The following is a 19,618-nucleotide window of genomic DNA, read 5'->3' as shown; positions in this document are numbered from 1 at the left end:
TTCTCCTCCAAACACGACGAGTTGAGTTTTGACCAAAAAGTTCTATTTTGGTTTCATCTGACCATATGACATTCTCCCAATCCTCTTCTGGATCATCCAAATGCCCTCTAGCAAACTTCAGACGGGCCTGGACATGTACTGGCTTAAGCAGGGGGACACGTCTTGAACTGCAGGATTTAAGTCCCTGGCGGCGTAGTGTGTTACTGATGGTAGCCTCTGTTACTTTGGTCCCAGCTCTCTGCAGGTCATTCACTAGGTCCCCCCGTGTGGTTCTGGGATTTTTGCTCACCGTTCTTGTGATCATTTTGAACCCACGGGGTGAGATCTTGTGTGGAGCCCCAGATCGAGGGAGATTAGCAGTGGTCTTGTATGTCTTCCATTTTCTAATAATTGCTCCCACAGTTGATTTCTTCACACCAAGCTGCTTACCTATTGCAGATTCAGTTTTCCCAGCCTGGTGCAGGTCTACAATTTAGTCTCTGGTCACCTTTGACAGCTCTTTGGTCTTGGCTATAGTGGAGTTTGAAGTATGACTGTTTGAGGTTGTGGACAGGTGTCTTTTATACTGATAACGAGTTCAAAAAGGTGCCATTAATACAGGTAACGAGTGGAGGACAGAGGAGCCTCTTAAAGAAGAAGTTACAGGTCTGTGAGAGCCAGAAATCTTGCTTGTTTGTAGGTGACCAAATACTTATTTTACCGAGGAATTTACCAATTAATTCATTAAAAATCCTACAATGTGATTTCCTGGATTTTTTTTTCTCATTCTGTCTCTCATAGTTGAAGTGTACCTATGATAAAAATTACAGGCCTCTCTCATCTTTTTAAATGGGAGAACTTGCACAATTGGTGGCTGACTAAATACTTTTTTGCCCCACTGTATATAAGTGTGGTGTTGGATGCTGTTCCTACGATCAGACAACTTCGATGCATGATTTGTGGGCAAGTTATACTTTTCTTGCAAATCATTTTTTTCCTGCAAAATGTCTTTATTTGTTCTGACCTTTTTAAAACCCATTATTCGGGAATTGACATAACTTAGCATGCATATCTAATGAAGATGACAGATATCCAAATGACTATACAGAGAGGCTTAACAGAAAAATGCCAAAAGATTTTTGTTCTGTATTTGGGAAGGTAAGTTCTGTATATTAAGTATTGTCATCTCCAAAAGCAGACACATAGACTTTTGAATAACCATTGTGTTAACCATGATTCATAGCTGGAGTCTCTGAGTCTTAACTAAAGTGATAATTCAAAATCATAAACAGTTATCATATATGGTTGAAATCATAAAGTATCAGTTTATTTTGAGCATAACATACGGGTTGAATAGTCATACCTGTCCCTGTCTTTTCCTTTTACTTTGGTATACTTTCTAAACGTGGATTGCATTCACAATGCAATTAGCCACTAAATGAGTCTTTGACCTCTTGCTGCCCTCTGAAGACCTGTAGCAGATAATTCTTACCCTTCTTGCTCAACATCTAAGTAGCATTTAGTTATGTAACTGAGAGAAGACATATTAATCGACAGCATGTTGTTTGTCGAAGTGTTTGACCTATGCCTCGGAGCTGTAGACAAGCCATATGACTGGTTTTATTGAAAAGGTGCAGTGTACTTGACTGGGCTAAGTGCACCATGGGTTAAAAAAAGCATTACCATGATGGAGAATATAGGCGCTTCTCAGCACTCAATGCTCGGGGACAAGGAGAGAGTTACAGAGGGTGAGCTCTGGGTCCTCCTAACCTTGGGCTCTGCAACTTAAATAACGCCTACACACCGATGCTATGAGTAACAGTAGATACACAGACAAAGAAACACATGACCCCGTTATCTTGATGTTAATCAAGGACAGCATACACTGCTCTCTGTCACATGCACATCAGGATATTACTGTCACATGGTGGGGTAACTGTACAGCATATTTATATCAGCTCCATCCACAGAAAGTTCATAACAGAACTTATTCATGGTATTTCCAATTAGTAAACAATATGGGGATGTTATTTCTGTATATCAATAAGCCAGGGTTTGGAGGGTTACTTTGAAAATGTATTTTGTTACAATGACCTGTAAAAATGTTTAATCGTTAACATAATCGTAAAAATAAAACTTATGTTATCTGATTTCTTTCCATTACTTTTGGTTAACCTCAATATATCAAATGCAATGGCAATGAATACAATGTTGGAGTCTTGCTTCACTTGGTGTTGTAAGTTATTTAAAGTGTTTAAATGTTTGCATGTGTTTCCTAATATATCGTTCTTTATTTATCGTAAGCCTTGTTGTAAAGTTGTAAGTACTCTGATTATGTCTCTTTCTCAACTGTAATGTATGCATTTACCTTTTTTTTCATATCCTGATTACATAATCCGGTAATGTATTCTGTTACACCCCAAATATGACAATCACATTGATCAGTCTTAGAGAGGATTTTGAAGGCAGATGGCTCCCTCTGCTGTAGGCAGCTGATATCACAGGAATATACTTATTTATTTTGGTAAGAGACTTGATACACATTGTTAAAAAAATAACATTTGTGAGGGGAAGTATAAGAAACGTTTTCATTTAAAGTGTGAAATCAATTGGGTTTGCAGGGACTTTACATTACTACATGTCCTGCAGAACTAGCTATATCGCCATTAGCATGTGGACAAATAAATATGAATGGCTAAAATATCATGTTATATCAATGATTTCACACTGTATATGATCAAATGTACATACATACAACAATTATTATCCCTAAAAGATTTTGTTTTAATGTAATCACATCTCAATAATATTTTTAATTGGAAGATAATCTGATTTTTTTTTTCAACACAATACATTATATTTGCAATCCTTAAAACAGGAACAAAAAAGCTGAGTGGCAAAGAGGTGCAAACGTATTTTGATACACCATTTCACTACAGTATGCCACTCTGGTTAGTTCATAGATCCCGCTGCACTTTCTGTATCAGGCACCTTTAGGAGCTACTAGCTGCTCAAAGTGCCACTGTTGTCTGGGGTGATGGGTGCAGGGTCGCAGGAAGAGACCTCCTGTCTTCCCTTCTTTTGGGCTGCTTTGTGGGAGCCCTCCTTCCTTCAAAACTTCCAGACACAATTGGGACTGCTGTTGAACGAGTTGACCGCTCAGCTGTAGCAGAAAAGAGACAGTTAGCCAAACGCTCACTGTGAACATCTACTCAATATTAAAATATATATATATGTTCTGCCTTGCCTTTATGAACTTCCACTGCAGTCTGCTGGGGGTTGGTCGGTGTGCGGGGCACGGAGATAAGACCGCCCTGTCATCCTCCGCATCCATACACAAAGCCCCCATGGGACCCCATCGCACTTCCAACTCAGCGTTCAGTTCGCAGTGCTGCAACGACAAGGGAGGTCATCTTTACCACTGTGTGTTAGCTGTCTGACTCAAGTCCAAGTCATGTGACTTGATTCCACCTGTCTGCATTACATTTTTATAACATTGTCATGGTTACCTGGCTGCCTGTCCCACTGCACGGCGCTATGTTCATGGCCCCGCCCTGCGGCCCCTGCCCTCGAGGGTAGTCTGCACAGCTGCCGGTGCCGACATTGTACAGCTTCAAACAGGAACAAAAATAACACACCAGTCTGTGTCATGTCCCTCAATATATGGTCAATAGTGTGTGTGTGTGTGTGTGTGTGTGTGTGTGTGTGTGTGTGTGTGTGTGTGTGTGTGTGTGTGTGTGTGTGTGTGTGTGTGTGTGTGTGTGTGTGTGTGTGTGTGTGTGTGTGTGTGTGTGTGTGTGTGTGTGTGTGTGTGTGTGTGTGTGTGTGTGTGTGTGTGTGTGTGTGTGTGTGTGTGTGTGTGTGTGTGTGTGTGTGTGTGTGTGTGTGTGTGTGTGTGTGTGTGTGTGTGTGTGTGTGTGTGTGTGTGTGTGTGTGTGTGTGTGTGTGTGTGTGTGTGTGTGTGTGTGTGTGTGTGTGTGTGTGTGTGTGTGTGTGTGTGTGTGTGTGTGTGTGTGTGTGTGTGTTCTCTCTACCTCGCCTGATAGTGCAGGTCTGTCCTGGGGGATGTAAAGCTGTGGGTAAACTGTGGTCAGATACCAGTGGAAGTTCCTACAGCCCAGACTCCTCTTAAGCCGCAGACGCTCTGTGATGTTAGGGCTCTCAGACTGCAGAGAAATAAGAGGAATTATGTCTTTGGATCTTTCTACATCTGACCAATTCAACTCTTAACAAATATTCACGCCAGTAATACACACCTGTCTGATGAAATGAGCAAGTGTGTCTCGTCTGTAGAATATCTTTCTGTATGCGTCCATCCAGGTGTCAGCGATCCGGATCTTGTTCCTCTGGATCAGCTCGTCGTCTGGAAAGGTGTAAGGCAGATGGTGGTGGTCTAGGTGGGCAACACGGGAGCAGGGAACCACCTCCAAGGAGCCACCGCATGACCACACCTGCAGGAACAGTAAAAGAGGTTTGTGGCCCTGTAGTTTTGCTTTTTGAGTGCAATTCGTTCCGATAAAATCAATGTGCAGCTTGCTTAAAATTGCACATTTTCATAGTTTAATCTGTCACAGACATGCTACGATTCCCAACGGAGATTTTCACAGTTGTCAAAGGAAAATAAGTGGTCAAATACCATTTCCTTTTCAAACTTGAACCTTTGTCAACTGGCCCAAGCCTTCCCAGACCACTATCAACCTGAGATTTCCATTTGGAAAACGCATCATGTCCCAGCACAACATTCCTGAGTCCCTGACAGAAGGCAACTGAATCACTCAGCCAAAGCATCGCTTAGAAAGATTAGGTGACTTAAGATGAATAACCAATGCAACCTGTCTCCCCTCTGTCCTTTGTGAGCAGGTGAATTGGAGGACTTGCATTGGAAAATTGATAATATAAATACATTTTGCTTTACCCTGATTGACAGCTCAATTTGTTCCACTCCCCACAGCACCATCCCAGGGTCGTAGGCTCCCACACTCTGGAAAAAATGTTGGTCGATGGCCACAACTCCGCCTCCTAACACGGGGCTCCTGTTGGTACAGAATCTGTATCACTTGCCAAGAACAAACACAGGAGAGACAATGAAACTCCAGTCAACGTTAGCAAGGACACACTGATCACAGCAAGCAGCCTAGAGGAGAGGTTGCTTTTGGCTTATGACTCACAAAACAACTCACACCTTGTTAAGGTTATACTGTAGATTATGAGCTTTGAGAACTTAAAGAAAGAAACATTTGTATCTCCTTTTATGCTCTCTAGAATAATGTGCTCAGTGATTCCTCTCAGCCTTTATTCCACATTCCTTCTACACTGTGAACTCACTGCACAGGTCGAACCGATGAATCTGGGTCCTTTTCTTGCAGCTCAGGCTTAGATTCCCAGTAGAAGTCCAGTCTCCAGTCAAACACTCCCCTGACTGGCCACTGGGTGGCATTGTACTGGAAGGTCTGCCAGTCTATCACATCCATGATGGGAGACACCACTCTGGTCCTGCACACAGAGGACACATTAATATGAACAGTCATTTGTATATTCAAATGTATATTTCTTATTTGAAAGGTATCAAGTAGGGAAATTCAAAAGGAGGCTGATGTTATGCATTAAAAATATGCATCTCTGAGTCAAAGATTTGAAAAGATCTTGGTGAGGGTCATTTAGGGTCTCTTTGTGGTCGTCTGATGTTACTTTGGAGTTGTTTTGCATCTCTTCGGGGTTGCTTTGTGTCTTTCTAGGTATTTTTTAATATCTTAGTGGTCATATTGCATCTCTTTTGGTTGTTCAGAATCTTTTCATGTGGTCTATTTTAATACCTCTGTGGTTGTTTTGCCTCAGTGTTGTTGTTTTGTTGCCATTTTGCATCTCTATGATGCTGTTTCTGTCTCTTTGCGACTCCTGCCTTCTTTGTGGTCATAATTGCTCCCCTTGCCATCGTTTTTTATTTACTTCCCAACAAGATACATTGCATGGGGCCTTCTGAACAGTGTCTTAATGACCCCTTGGGCAGTGTGCAGAGAGAAAAGAAAATAAAGTTTTTCTCATCAGTGTGTGTTGACGTGTGTCTTTTTAACTGCCAATCTACAGTATGTGTCACATGTCGCATAAGCCAAGTTTTGAGACACGCACTCTTTATAGGAGTCTGTTCTGGTTCAAATATGTTGTTTCAGATATTTCTCTCATGCGTTGTGATGCTTGGAGGATATTAAGTGAGGAGATTAAAGATAGAAGGGGGTTGGGAAAAGGGTCAAACATGTGGCTTTGGAGTTGAGCGGTTGCAGATTCCAGGTCTGAGAGTTCAGCCTAATTACCTAGTCTAATTAGAGCCACACTGCAGGCAGCCTGAGACACAAGACTAGTGCCAAATCATGAGAGCTGAGCTTTGGATACACCCACAGAGCATGTATCCCATGCCATACTAATGACTAAAGACAACTAACAACTCTGAACCCTCCATTTTCTCGCTTCCCGCAAGTGGTTCTGTCAAACAGCAGAACCCAGGAGAGAAAGAAGCACAGTCTGGGCCCCGCTGCTCGGTTGTTGTTTTCAAGACCAAATGTGTATCTTTATTATTCTCTTTGTCAAAACTCTGACCATGTTGCATTTTATATTTTTGGGATCAACCAACACAGTTATTTAGAGTAAGTGTCATTATAGAGAAATCAGGCATTGTAATTGCATTGTTTCATTCTTTTTGCACATAATTAGATGTGAGTACCTGTCCTGGGCCACTCTCTCCAGTAATGGTTCCAGCCAGCCCTTCTGGCATTCACAGTGGGAGTCCATGAACACCAGCACCTCCCCTGCAGCTCTGGCAGCACCCAGAGTACGACACCCTCCAACACCCAGGCGCTTGGTGCTGCGAATCAAACGCACCCCGTCCAGATGAGACACATACTCACTTAGCACACTCTTCAGGTGACCTGGGGAGTAAACAGAGGCAAGGACACGTGGTCAGATCAGGTCAAGGATGGATGAACTGATGTGGCCGGATGGAGCAGCTCACCGTGCTGGCTCAAGTCGTCCACCAGCAGAACCTCCTGCAGGTACTGTTTGGGCGTAGTGTCCAGCACGCTGTGCACGGTGCGCAGGAGCGTGGACCAAGCCTCATCATGGAAACAGATAACAACACTGGCCGACGGCAGAGACTCGCTGTACTGTTCCCCAAAACACCTATCGAGTGTAAAACAAATGCACACTATCAAAGCGACAAATTAATTTACTGTTAAAGCATCAGAAGTTGGGTCAGTTCGGCTTAAGTCTTGGAGTATATTACAAGTTAGTGCACTCACTCAGGAACGCGCGCCTCGGGCAGCCTGCGATGGAGAGAAATCTTCTCGCTGACCACCTCGTTGAAGCCATACTTCTGCACCACAGAAGCCTCCACTTCCCTCTCCTCCAGCTGCACTACTTTCCCCATTTCACTGTGCGTCGGAGGCTCAGGGGTTCGGGTGTCCTTATTTGCTCCAGGCAGAATCACCTTGTAACTTCCCTTCTTTTGTGGTGGGTTCTTGGTGCCCTGAATAGATGGCACAAATAAAAGTTGGTCCTCTTGCAGAGACTTTATCGGGCGAGATCGACACCGAGTTCTAATGCAGGGTCCCGTGAGTCCACGATGACCTCCAGGTCCGGTGCATTGGGGATCCCCTGGAGAGGTCTGCGTGGAGGGCGAGGATTCTGGGGACTGGGGACCCGGTCCCGGTTTAAGAGGTCCGAGAGTGCCAGAGTAAGGAGGGCGAAGCCAAGCAGCAGCAGCCAGAGGCAGAGCACCTTCCTCCTCCGGACTGTAGCTCTGCCCCACAGCCTCATCATGAAGAGTGCAGAGAATAGGATAGGAAATTGACCCACCTTGAATGACCCATTTTTGAGCTTTGACTCAACTTTGAAGTCGATTACATTTTAGTACTGCATAGATAGAAAAAAGCAGAAAGATAAATAACTCGCCCCTCAGTCATCTGGAGTGTAGCGCTGCATCCATGGAGCAGCAGACCTGGGACGGGAGTGACAGACGAGGCAGGTTCAGGACAACCCCTCAACTTCTTCTTTCATGGTGTAGGTGCGCACACTTTGCCTCTCACCCAGCTCATCCCGGGGTCCTAAAGCCCGCTTCGATCCGAGCTCACAGTTTCAAGATGCACCTGATACATCCACCTGCTGTAGGCCTACACCTGCTGGCTCAACCCTGAAAGCAAGCCCAACAGTTATCTGATAAAAGGGATTAATTCGCCAACGTGTTCAATAGGGCTATTACTCCAATGGAAACCACTGAAATGCAAGCTGCTTCTCTCAAAGTATAATCATGCAATGTATGGTGCTTTCTATGTTACAATGACTATTTAGGGATTTGGAGGACTTTGTGTTCAGTTTGAATATAATATGGCGCCAGTAGCTCTCTTTCAAAACTGTGCAAGACAACAACAAAAACAGTGTGTTATAAATAAGTCCATATTGCAGTGAAATGAGACAGTGTTTTTATTCTTCTTCAGTTCTTGCATGTGAGAATCGGCTTGGTGGAGGCGTCTCCCCGGTGCGTCACACATCAAAGATGCTATCTCCGGCCAGCTGGCGGCGGGCCTCGCAGTCCCATGACCGGCTGTCGATGCTGGGAAGCGGGGCGGTGGTAAAATAGGTCCCCGGTTCTCCGAGGAGTTTTGGCAGCCCAGTATGCTGTTTTCAACTGAGTTGAGACAACGACCTTGGTCCATCTTTATTTGAATTTTCCTTTTTGATTAGTGGAGATAGTTTTTCCTAATTATCACATATACTTTTACATAATGCCACTGAAATAGCATGTTTAGAGAAAAGTTAAAACGCCCTAAAAAGTGAGGTAAGGAATGGAAAAGGAAAAACTTTCCTAATGCTGTTACAAAGTGGCCTCCGGGTGATGCTTTTTTTTTTAATGGAGATGGCCAACAAGAGGTCAGACTGTACCCAAATTGTCTTCACCACATCACTACAAATGAAGACCATCTGTGTCAGCCTGTTTCACACACTCTGCTCTGTGTTGTGGCTGGCTGGAGCTGTGAAAGGCAGCTTGGCAGTGCAGCCAGCAGTGGGAGCTTTGAAAGCTGCAGCCAGAGATCAGTACCCCACCCTGACAGTGGTGGTGGGTGTCTGGATGGGATTAGCAACTCACTGCCTTCCTCCCATTGTTCTCAAAGACACTCACCTCCCCTCTGCTCAGGATGACAGGGCAGAATGGCTTGTGATGATTATGATTACAGAGGGGGAGTGGGACACCTGGAGAGACAGATTGAGAAGTTGAAAGAGTAAAGGAGGGCTTCAGAGCAGCAAGATGACGGTGTTGCAAAGAGGGTGGAAATGACAGAGACATGAAACATCACAGAGACGGATAGAGTTTAGAAGTGACCGGTTCTTCTGTCTTCTTGTGGGAATACGTTTATAAGCCTCAAGATTGAAAAGAAAGAAAGTCCTCATGTCTTTCCAGTGCTGCACAGTGAACACTCCCATATGTCCCAACCTGCAGCCAAAACACACACTGAATTGGAGTTTCCACGGCCAGCACATTTGCAGACACACACATAAACATAAATGGACCATGGACAGACAGACACACACACACACACACACACACACACACACACACACACACACACACACACACACACACACACACACACACACACACACACACACACACACACACACACACACACACACACACACACAAACTGAAAGTCCAGTCCATGTACTCTGTAGGAATGAGCCTGCATTCCTATATTCGACCAGAAGCCAGGGTAGTAAATGAGAAGGCACGACAAGCACTCGCTAGCTTCCTCCCCTCACACACACACACGCACGTGCACGCGCGCACGCGCGCGCGGGGGCACCCATCCAGATCCAAAGAGAGACAGAGAGGGAGACAGAGAGGGAGAATAACAGTGACTTTTGGCAGCTCTATACATTTCTGGGTTGTTGTTCATTCATTTTTGTTCTGTTTTACAACCATTGGTGTCTGGATCCTGAAGAAATTATACTCTGTTCTATCTTTTTGAGCAAAAACTTGGGCTTAAGTTGTCCTTTTTTGCTTAAGTAAAAGTAGTAAAAGTAGATTGACACATAAAACAAGTTAAAGGACCCATTCTGCACATTGGTGTATTTTAGTCAGAGGTGGCGGCCTGTTTCCATTTGATGCCTCTTTACACTTTTTACTTTGAACTTTCAGATTACTTTAATACACTTTTTACTGGATTTTTTCAAAATTATACTTAATGACATATGATTAAATAATCAATATTTATAATCCAGTATTTCCATCTACATCAGTAGAAAATATTCTAGAAGGGCCCCTTGCACTCACTTTCCAGCTTTCCAACATGAGAAGCAGCGGAGTGGTGCTGCCCTCTACTGGAGGATGAGAATTATTGACGTAAACACACCTTTTTTCTACATGTCATGTGTATTTGACGGGGGGAAAAAACTGTATCACCTCCTAGATGACATCCGGGGCTGTCTGTTACACTTATTGGCCTTTATAGGAGCATGGAGATGGCTTAATATTATTGGAGACGGAGACGACTCAACGTGGATCTTAATGATGTTTCTGAAATGTTTCCCAGAAAAAAACCTCCACAATTATTAACATCACTCATAACACGTGATGGTGCACATGCAGATAAATTAGTAAATTGTTACCGTCTGACTGAGTGTATTTTACTAAAATACCAACAGCAAAGCCAATCAGAGCTTGAGATCACCATTTGATAGGATTTCAGGCAGCTCTTTTATGGGTTTCATCTTTTATAATTGAAATGTATTTTCATGATAACCTTACGTTTTGAATAACAGTGTAGCTTTCTCACGGTGAACAAAAAACTCGTAGATGAAGTTCATTGGTACTACTATCATTGCATTGTTTGGTTTTTCGATTCTTGACAGCTAAGGACTAATTTATGTCACATACTGTAATATTAAGTTGCTATCTGCTGTTTCAAAGTTTAAAGTTTCTCTCTCGTTTATTATTTAATTCATTTTGAGAAACATATTATTGTTCTTCCCCCGTTTCATGTTCACATTCTAATTTCTTCCTAAAATATTTTGCACCCACAGTGCATTTTTTAAGAATACAATAAAGCCAACTTCATTGTCTAGTCAAGGCTGCAAAAGTGTCTTTGTTCTTACACAGAAAGAAACTAAACACAAAAACCATGAACACAAGACAAACAATGACTTTAACTGGACTATTGTATTATAATTGTACAAAATAACTCACATATGACATAAGACACAACAGACACAATATTTCTGACACTTTAATATCAAAGTGTAAGCTATAGTTTGTTGACCACATTGACTGCATTTTGGATCAAATATTCTTTATAAATGTTTTTCTAGGAACTCTTAAACCTCGCCCTGAGTGGAGCAGCAGCTTTATTCGTATGTTGGAGATTAAATATTGTGAATCCTTTACAGAAATTCCACACAAGAGATGTTTATTCTGAACATAAATCAAAGTTTTCTTGATACATATGTTTTTTGCACAGTAATTTGAATGTGAGTGAGTATGAGTTTCGCCACCTTTTTTGTTACCTTTGCTGCAGTTACTAAACTCTCCTCGTGACAGCAGCAGACCCGCTGAATTAATCATCACATGTTGGATGGTGTTGAAAACGAACGCGCCTCGGCTGCACATCATACGCTTTCCTTCTGCTTTTTGTGCTGCAGCTGTGGCGCAATCACCGCTCAGACTTCACATCTGTGCTGTGCGTTTCACCGTGACACAGCTCGATCAGACCAAAGTATTCAATAGTAAAGACGGTCATGTGCTTGGATGTCAGGATTCAAGGTTATCATCAAACTAGGAATAGGCCTACAACTCAAAATCAAAATAATATCGATAACTCAATTATGTAATTATATTACATTTACGATTCGTAGCCATACTCTGCGAAATATCACTGAGGAAAATGTAAGCACACGGTTTGTGATTGTTTTTTATGTAGTCTATAAATGTAAATGTCTTATTCAGGCACGTTGTCACCCGATCAGTTTTTATTTAACATTTTTCTCCGGAAAGGATCAAAAGACTGAAAAGGTGGCAAACTGTATTTGTTACTAAAATAAAGCTTATTTAAATGTAAAATGTAACAATATTTATTTTTAGTTCAGCAAGATTTTGGATAAAATCCTGTAAATTGAGGACAACTATTTCAAAAACGAAAGTGTGGACAGGAATTTGTACATTACATTGATTCACAAATGAAATACGTTAAACGTTATTTTTCAAAATACACAAATATAAAAATTCGTAAGCTAACAATAACTTTATATTGTTGAATGAATGCTCCTTAGAATTAAAAGCTTTATTTTATCAGGTCAGAGGGAGGAGGCGTGCCGTGTGCATCTCTCATGAGTTTCCTGCGTAAAGCAGACTAATGAGGGATGAGATGCGTCTTGTTAGGAAACATCACATGTTTGTGCGCTCAGCGGCCCCAGATTAAATTATTGGACAGAAGGACAAGCAGGAGGATCACTTTGGAGAGCTAGAAGGGCAGAGAGAGGGACAAGCTCTGTCGGTGAACAACATATTATTAGATATTTTGTGTATTTGATAAGCACTTTTTTAATAATAGATTTTGACAAGACACTTTCCTGCTGAGGAGTGGAAATGGAAGGCTTGCTATTCGATTTTCTCCTGGTTTGTGCCTGCGTTGTTTTTCAAGCTGATGGACGCAAAAGTAAGTACTTCAGAGTCAGTCAGCTTTTCTAATTGAAATTATTTCATACTGTCTTGATCAGTAAGTCTGACTAAATGTCAAATATTAACTGCAGACTTATCATGTGTTTCCTAAATGTACATGAAAATATTTACACAAAAAATGACAAAAATGTTTCAATGTTAATGGCGCTGGCTTTTTAATTTAAATGTCACAGTAGTTATCAAGGGATTGATTTACGTGTGATGCTCAATGTCACAGTTTCTGTTTTACCTGCTCTGTCTTCAGATCCATGCACGCAGAGTCTCATGAGTTTAATTAAGACGCACCCTGGCTAACGGTGTCCGGTCAGAAAAAAACTTCCCACAGGAAATGTCATAAATATATTATATATCTTTATACATTTATTTAGTTGACAATAATATGTTTACATAGGATTCCAACTGAGCAAAACTGGTTTTCATCAGTCGTCATATTCATCAGTCGTCATATGAAAATAACATCCTCATATATTTTTTAATTACAACTGTTTATGTAGTTTCATATACTTATTGTGAAGTGATGAGCTGTGTATCTGCATGTGTCTGCTTACAGGAAAATGTTTCCTCAAATATCTGGATTTTTTCCCCCTTTAATTGAATTACAACGATGGAATTTGTTGTTTTCGTTTATGTTATCCTCCTAGAATATGTAATTCATACTTTTCAGAAAAATGTAGACAGCATCCAGAAACAAAGGAATGGAGTTACAGAACAAACAGATACAATACATTTGTTAGGATCAGATTATTTTTCTTTTCATCTCCAGTGATCAGTTTTTAACTTCTTTTCTTTATTTTAAAACTACAGAATAACACAAATATGTACTTTTTTGCTAGAGCATCCCACAAGTTTCAGTTTCCCTCAGGGATCCAAACTTCTTTATGGCCATGGGGTCCTAACATTTGTTTTGTTCTCTTTTGCCAGCCTATGCTGACATGTTCCCCCACAAGCATGCCATGGCAGGGAAGATACCATTTCCAATTCCACCAATTCCTGGTTGGGATCCTGATACCAACCCATGGGATGATTACCTCTACCCTCCATTAAACCCAAAGCCAAAAGAGCTCATGCACCACAAAGGTGAGTTAAGCCAGCTTTCTCCTCTCAATTCTTTCTGTTACGTTTTGATTATTTTTCACCAACAACATCAATTCTTCTGTAGGTAAACCAAAGGTTCGTCTGACCAGTGACAGTCCGGCTCTCAATGGCTCTTGTATCACATTCACTGCGAAGCTGGAGTACCCACCATGCCAGAAGGAGGATGCTAATGGGGACCTTGTATGGGATGATCACTGCGAGGATGGTACGGAGCTCGAGGCCTCAGGTGCTGCCAAAAAGCCAGACCAGGCCACGCACCCACACGCATTACATCACTGTAGACCTTAAAAACACCACTGCATCACATCAGACACAGGATTGTAGTCCTTAAAAGTTGATCTACAGGCATGCTTACAGTGGCATTAGTTAATTTAATTGCAACAACTCTAAATCCTATGCCAACATATCAATTTATAAAGTAAATATGATGAATTTATATTTGCAATTCAACATATTCAAGAGACAAAGAGCACCATTAGCAATCATTTGGATTTCTTATCGTCCATCTCCTTTTAAGTTTGTTTGTTTCTCCTGAGGAAAATATCTGGCTCTTTAGTAGCTAACTCTGTAACTCAGTTGATTTATTGAGGATATTTTTGCTGAAAAAACTGTCTGTTGTTGCTAAAAACAATAGGGGGATATTGAACCAAATAATATGCAGACTGCAAAACCAAAACATAAGCTGAAAGAGGCTCAAATAATCCATAGAGCTCCATGTTTAGGGATCATTATCTGTGCGATGTGTCATACAAGCAATCCCTTTCCAGAGTAGTAATTTGAATACAAATGAGCGCAGGTTTATTATTTAAAGTTTTTGAATAACACAACTGCAGTCTCTTCTCTTCTGAGCAGCCAATGGACAGGTGCGTACTGGTCACGTGTACAACTGGACTTCCTGGTTGGACGACTATGGCTTTGGAAAGTGTCCAGATGCGGCGAAATGCAATGTCTTCCCCGATGGAAAACCTTTCCCTCAGAGCAATGACTGGAGCCACAAGAGCTATGTCTACGTGTGGCACGCAATGGGTGAGACATGCAGGTTTACAGATTTGCACACATGCATGTGGAAAGCAAAATAAGTGACTCTCGTTTTCTCTTTAGGCCAGTACCACGAGACATGTGACGGCTCTTCTTCCAGTTTGACCATCAACACCACCAACATCCCTCTGGGGGCAGAGGTCATTGAGGTCATGGTCTACAGGAAACGTGAACGCAGGAAGTACAGCCCCCTTACCACTGACAACACCGTCTTCTATGTAACAGGTTGAGACAAACTCACACGATTAAGCTAATTTAATTTATATAACTTTCTGGCAGACAGTAGCAAACACAAAAAATAATAAACGAGATTTGTTTGCTACTCTCTTAACTCACTCTTTCTCTTAGATAAGATCCCCGTGGCAGTCGATATTTCCCAGAAGGCTGCGGTCAACCAGTCCCAGAATGTTTTCTTCCGCGGTGAGGACGTGGTCTTCACAGTACAGCTCCATGACCCCAGCGGCTACCTCAAAACCGCGGCCTGCCATTGACTACATCTGGGACTTCAAAGATGGCAACCAGCTGGTGACACACCGAGATGTGACCACACACACCTACAGTGCCCTGGGGAGCATGAGTGTGAAGATGGTGGTGGAGGCAGCATTCCCTGTGGAGTGTCCGCCTCCCGCTTCCACGCCAACACAGACGAGCTCCACTTTACCACCTCACTCTGGTACTGGACACAGGCACAGAGATGTGGCCCTAGGTGCAAATATTTCAAATCCTACCCATGGTGGCTTTAAAGTTAAATTGACAATAAAGAATGTCACTACCCTGTGTTTGAAACAAGTTCTGATATTTCATTTTTTCACACCAAGTCACACATTCAGGAACAGACATACAATTCACATTGACACCAAAATGCAGGTTGAGTTTGAACATGTTGTCTTGTTAAGGGAGCCACAGGGCCATTACCCCCTGCCAAACAGGCATCCAAATGATGGTTGCCATTAAGAAAAAGTATATATGTGTTTTTGTATTTCGGGTAAACTGACCAGGGCTGTTAACTTTGATCAGGACACCAGATCGCTGCTGTCACATGACTAGTCCTTGTATTGCTGTCTGACCTTGATGCACGAGACAAAGCAAGAAGTGACTTTCCCTGCACCGATCATTGAAGTGTTGCCTCACAAAAGTAGATGTGTCATAATTGTATTCTTGTGTCTCTTCCTCCAGAGGCTCCCACACCTTCGCTCATTACTCATGCTGTTACTGTCAAGATGGAGACCACCCAGGGTGAGTACCACAGCTGTCAGTGTGTTTGTTTATGTGTCTTTAGGAGTGAAAGAGAGCAAGAGAGACTGAGGGAGCCTGTGTATCTGAGCAGGAACACAATAAATACTCATGAAGACCAAGAAGACAGAATATGAGCATCACACACACACACACACACACACACACACACACACACACACACACACACACACACACACACACACACACACACACACACACACACACACCCTTATCCATTCAGAGGTATTTTTTTCATCACTTTCTTCTGTCTTCATCTTTCAGTGCCTTCAAAGACAAGCACCAGCTACAGGACCAGCACAAGCCAGCCCCTGGCTTCCTCATCTGCTCCCATTGCCACTACAACAGGTATCCCCACGACAGAGCCCCTCCCCCCTACTCTTTCCAATGCACAGGAGTCGGACCCCACCGCCCTGGCCTGGCTTCGCAATAAGCGCCGCAACAGCAACGAGTGCTACCACTATGCCCATGGGACCTTCATGGGCAACATTACCATTATTGGTAAGTGAAGGACTGCCAGGATTCACAATAGTTCAAATTAGAACCTTAGTCTGTGTTTTCAAAGCAGTCCGTTACGTGTCATTGACGATACCAGCACCAGATGTCGCCAAAGTCAGGCATTTTTACATTGAATACATAGGGGCTTTATAATATAATTGGACATTTAAAAAAAAAAGAAGTTTAGATCAGTTTATATTATATTGACTTTTTATCATTTATTTAGTTGGTATGGGCCCTACCGTGGTCCAAATTATAATTATTTAACCATTGAATGGATTGCCTTTAAAAAGTGTTATCAATGATGGTCTCCAGAGGATAAATCTCAATGTTTTTGTTACCATTATTAGGCCAAAACCTTTATTTCTCCAGTGTTCTAAAGTTAATGACCAAATATCTTCAGAACTAATTATTTAAAGTATTTGTCGTTTCATTTTGTTTAAAAAACCTAAAGTAAAACAATCCAGAATATTGAATCCATATTTCTATAAGGAAGTAGAATTATAGTTTTATATCCAAATTCTCAGTCATTATCATTATTGCTATTATTATTGTTATTATTATTATCACATTTTTTCGCCTGTATATGTTGAATCACACACCGTCATTTTCATGTTGTGAGAAGATGATTATACATCTAAAACCATTACATGAATCTGTTCTCCGCAGAGCCCAAGCACACACTAAGCAGCCAACCAAACAGCCGCATTGTGGAAGTCTCCGCTGCCAGAGTGACCAACAGCGACATAAGCTTCCTAGTGAAATGTCTGGGCAAGTGAGTATATAATTATTGTATTATCAACTTTGTTAAACAGACTTACATTTTATTAGTATCTTCCTGACTGCTGTGAGATGGCAAGAGCAGCACTTCTGTGTTTGGTCTGCAAACACACACACACACATTTAGGTGAATTGTTTCCTCTCAAACACTGGGTGAAATCTAAATTCGTTTTAGACAGCTTTCAAATGTTTAAACTGACACGTTATAAGTCAGTAACTCCATATAAATTATGTTTTAAACATTTCTATCTCATAAAAAAGAATGAATACAAGAAAGAGATGAATGACTTTCAGTGTGTTGATATGAAATCACATTTTTCATGTTTTCAAGGAAATTAGAGTCATCAGATCTTTGAGAGAGTCAATTTGGATCACAACTCAAGGACTATTAGTGAAAAGTAGAATAAAGTTTGAAAAATATTCTATTAAAAGGATAATTGTTTGACTTTCAATTCCCTCAGCATCCCCACTTCAGCCTGCACCATTGTGTCAGACGACACCTGCACTCAGGTGCGCAGCATCATGTGCGACGATGTGCCGCCATCATCAGAGTGTGAAGTTCGTCTCATGCGATCATTTCCAGAGCCGGGCACCTACTGTGTTAACATCACCCTGGAGGACTCCAGGAGCCTGACCCTGACCACCACCACCGTCACCATCAACAAGTCCCAGGATCAACCTGGTCGGTTACACAAAGACATTTTTTACTATGAATCTTCACAATCTTTCTCTTTATCTTGCAGATTTTTAGGAAGTGGACAGATTGATGTTTCTTGTTTGTCTTCATTACTGTTTTTTCCATCCTGCAGTTTCCAAGACTTCACACCCTGCAGAGGTGGTGCTCTCTTCAACCGCTGTGCTGGTAGCTGTCTTTGCATTCATTGCTTATATGGTCTGCAAGTGAGTAGTGTGTGCCTCCACATACACAGATATTTAACAATTGCCATTACTCTCTGTCTGATATAACCACCAAATATTCCTTCTATCCTCTCACCCCTTGTCGCACTCCTCCCTCTCTCAAAGGCGATACAAGGTGTACCGACCAATTCGTAGGTCACTGGTGGAGGATGCCTGCGGCCATGTTGGGGACGGAGGTCGCATGGTTCGTTTGAGGGAGGCTCTGTTCCCCTCCAGCGAGGAGACCCATCACCTGCTGACTGAGAGACGCCCCCTGTAGGCTCCATAATGCTGCACCAAAGCATTTCAGCCCTCAATGCTAAGAAAATGTGCAAAGAGTTTATTCATTAAAAAGTAAAGAAAGCAGAATTACTTTCATGTCTGTAGAGAAATGGTAGTAAATAATGAGTTCTGTGTCTTAATTTAGTCGTTAAATGTTGGCTAAAGCTACTGCAGTGAATGATTGGCAGGGTGTTTTCAAGAAATTAGTATCAAATGTCCAAATGAGGCGCTGCTCCTTTTGATTTCCTGTGTTCTGACTCAACCGTTTAGTCTTCAAGTGAATCGCTTTTGAGCAAACTTTGTGCCAAGTGCTGCTTTACAGTACAGTGTGCCTTATACTATAATATAATCAACAGTTAGGTATGAAATCCTTGAGATGGTTTTCCAATATAAAATCTATACTATTAGTGAAATGTGCATGTTGTTCCTCAGTTGAATTTTAACTGTAAGACGCTAATCAATCGATTTTACTGGCAAACTTTACTTCTGATGACTTTAATAAAGGTTGTGAACTAACCACCCCTGCTTTGACGACATTCAGTAATTTCTCTTCATGTTTTTGTACGGGGGAATTCATTATTTATCCGACCTTGCTTCTCACAAATGGTAGAAATCTCTTTTTTACCATTCAATAAAATCACTTTATCTCAAGGTTGTAGCGTTTGAAAGCATTTGATGGTAACAAAGTCTACCATGGCAGTACCTTGAGTATTCTTGACAAACGTTCTACTCCCTCACCAGGATACGTATGGATAAACACGTGTTCTCATGTTCTAAACATAACACTAGCTGTTATAGACGTTTCCAAAGTACACACTGCATAGTCTAAAAAGGTTTGTATTATGTATTTACACTCCAAGAGAAGGCTGCGTCTACATTACCTTAAATCTGTAAAACTCTTGCAAGGTGGTTAAAGTGAGGATGGGTTGTTTGGAAGGGAGTCTCATTAGATATTATCGAAGCTTCGCAATTTTCAGGGATCCTTCAAGACAAATACAAAAGTGTGCTGTTGAAGTGCACTTTTCCCCAAATGCAATTCACAAAGCAAATGAGAGTGCCTCTCAAAGCTGTTAACAA

General features: G+C 41.9%; 2 protein-coding genes across 2 annotated transcripts; one reads left to right on the top strand and one right to left on the bottom strand.

The window, feature by feature from the left end:
- Positions 1-1,333: 1,333 nt before the first annotated feature.
- On the bottom strand, positions 1,334-7,992 carry LOC134875103 (polypeptide N-acetylgalactosaminyltransferase 15-like). The gene is given in 11 exon segments (XM_063899520.1): positions 1,334-3,142; positions 3,227-3,370; positions 3,489-3,590; positions 4,014-4,145; positions 4,236-4,430; positions 4,895-5,012; positions 5,305-5,472; positions 6,695-6,899; positions 6,983-7,149; positions 7,269-7,551; positions 7,554-7,992. Coding segments are annotated over 11 exon segments (1,929 nt in total). The 5' UTR covers positions 7,789-7,992; the 3' UTR covers positions 1,334-2,962.
- Positions 7,993-12,245: 4,253 nt separating this feature from the next.
- On the top strand, positions 12,246-19,062 carry gpnmb (glycoprotein (transmembrane) nmb). Its single transcript, XM_063898549.1, is given in 13 exon segments — positions 12,246-12,674; positions 13,619-13,774; positions 13,857-13,997; positions 14,645-14,818; positions 14,894-15,055; positions 15,179-15,312; positions 15,314-15,536; positions 16,007-16,066; positions 16,349-16,585; positions 17,252-17,357; positions 17,824-18,044; positions 18,172-18,262; positions 18,386-19,062. Coding segments are annotated over 13 exon segments (1,929 nt in total). The 5' UTR covers positions 12,246-12,604; the 3' UTR covers positions 18,540-19,062.
- Positions 19,063-19,618: the final 556 nt, after the last annotated feature.

The sequence above is a fragment of the Eleginops maclovinus genome, chromosome 13, assembly GCF_036324505.1.
Source record: "Eleginops maclovinus isolate JMC-PN-2008 ecotype Puerto Natales chromosome 13, JC_Emac_rtc_rv5, whole genome shotgun sequence".
NCBI classification, from domain to species: Eukaryota; Metazoa; Chordata; class Actinopteri; order Perciformes; family Eleginopidae; genus Eleginops; species Eleginops maclovinus.
The sequence above is the reverse complement of the archived record's forward strand: the minus strand, read 5'-3'. Positions and strand labels throughout refer to the sequence as shown.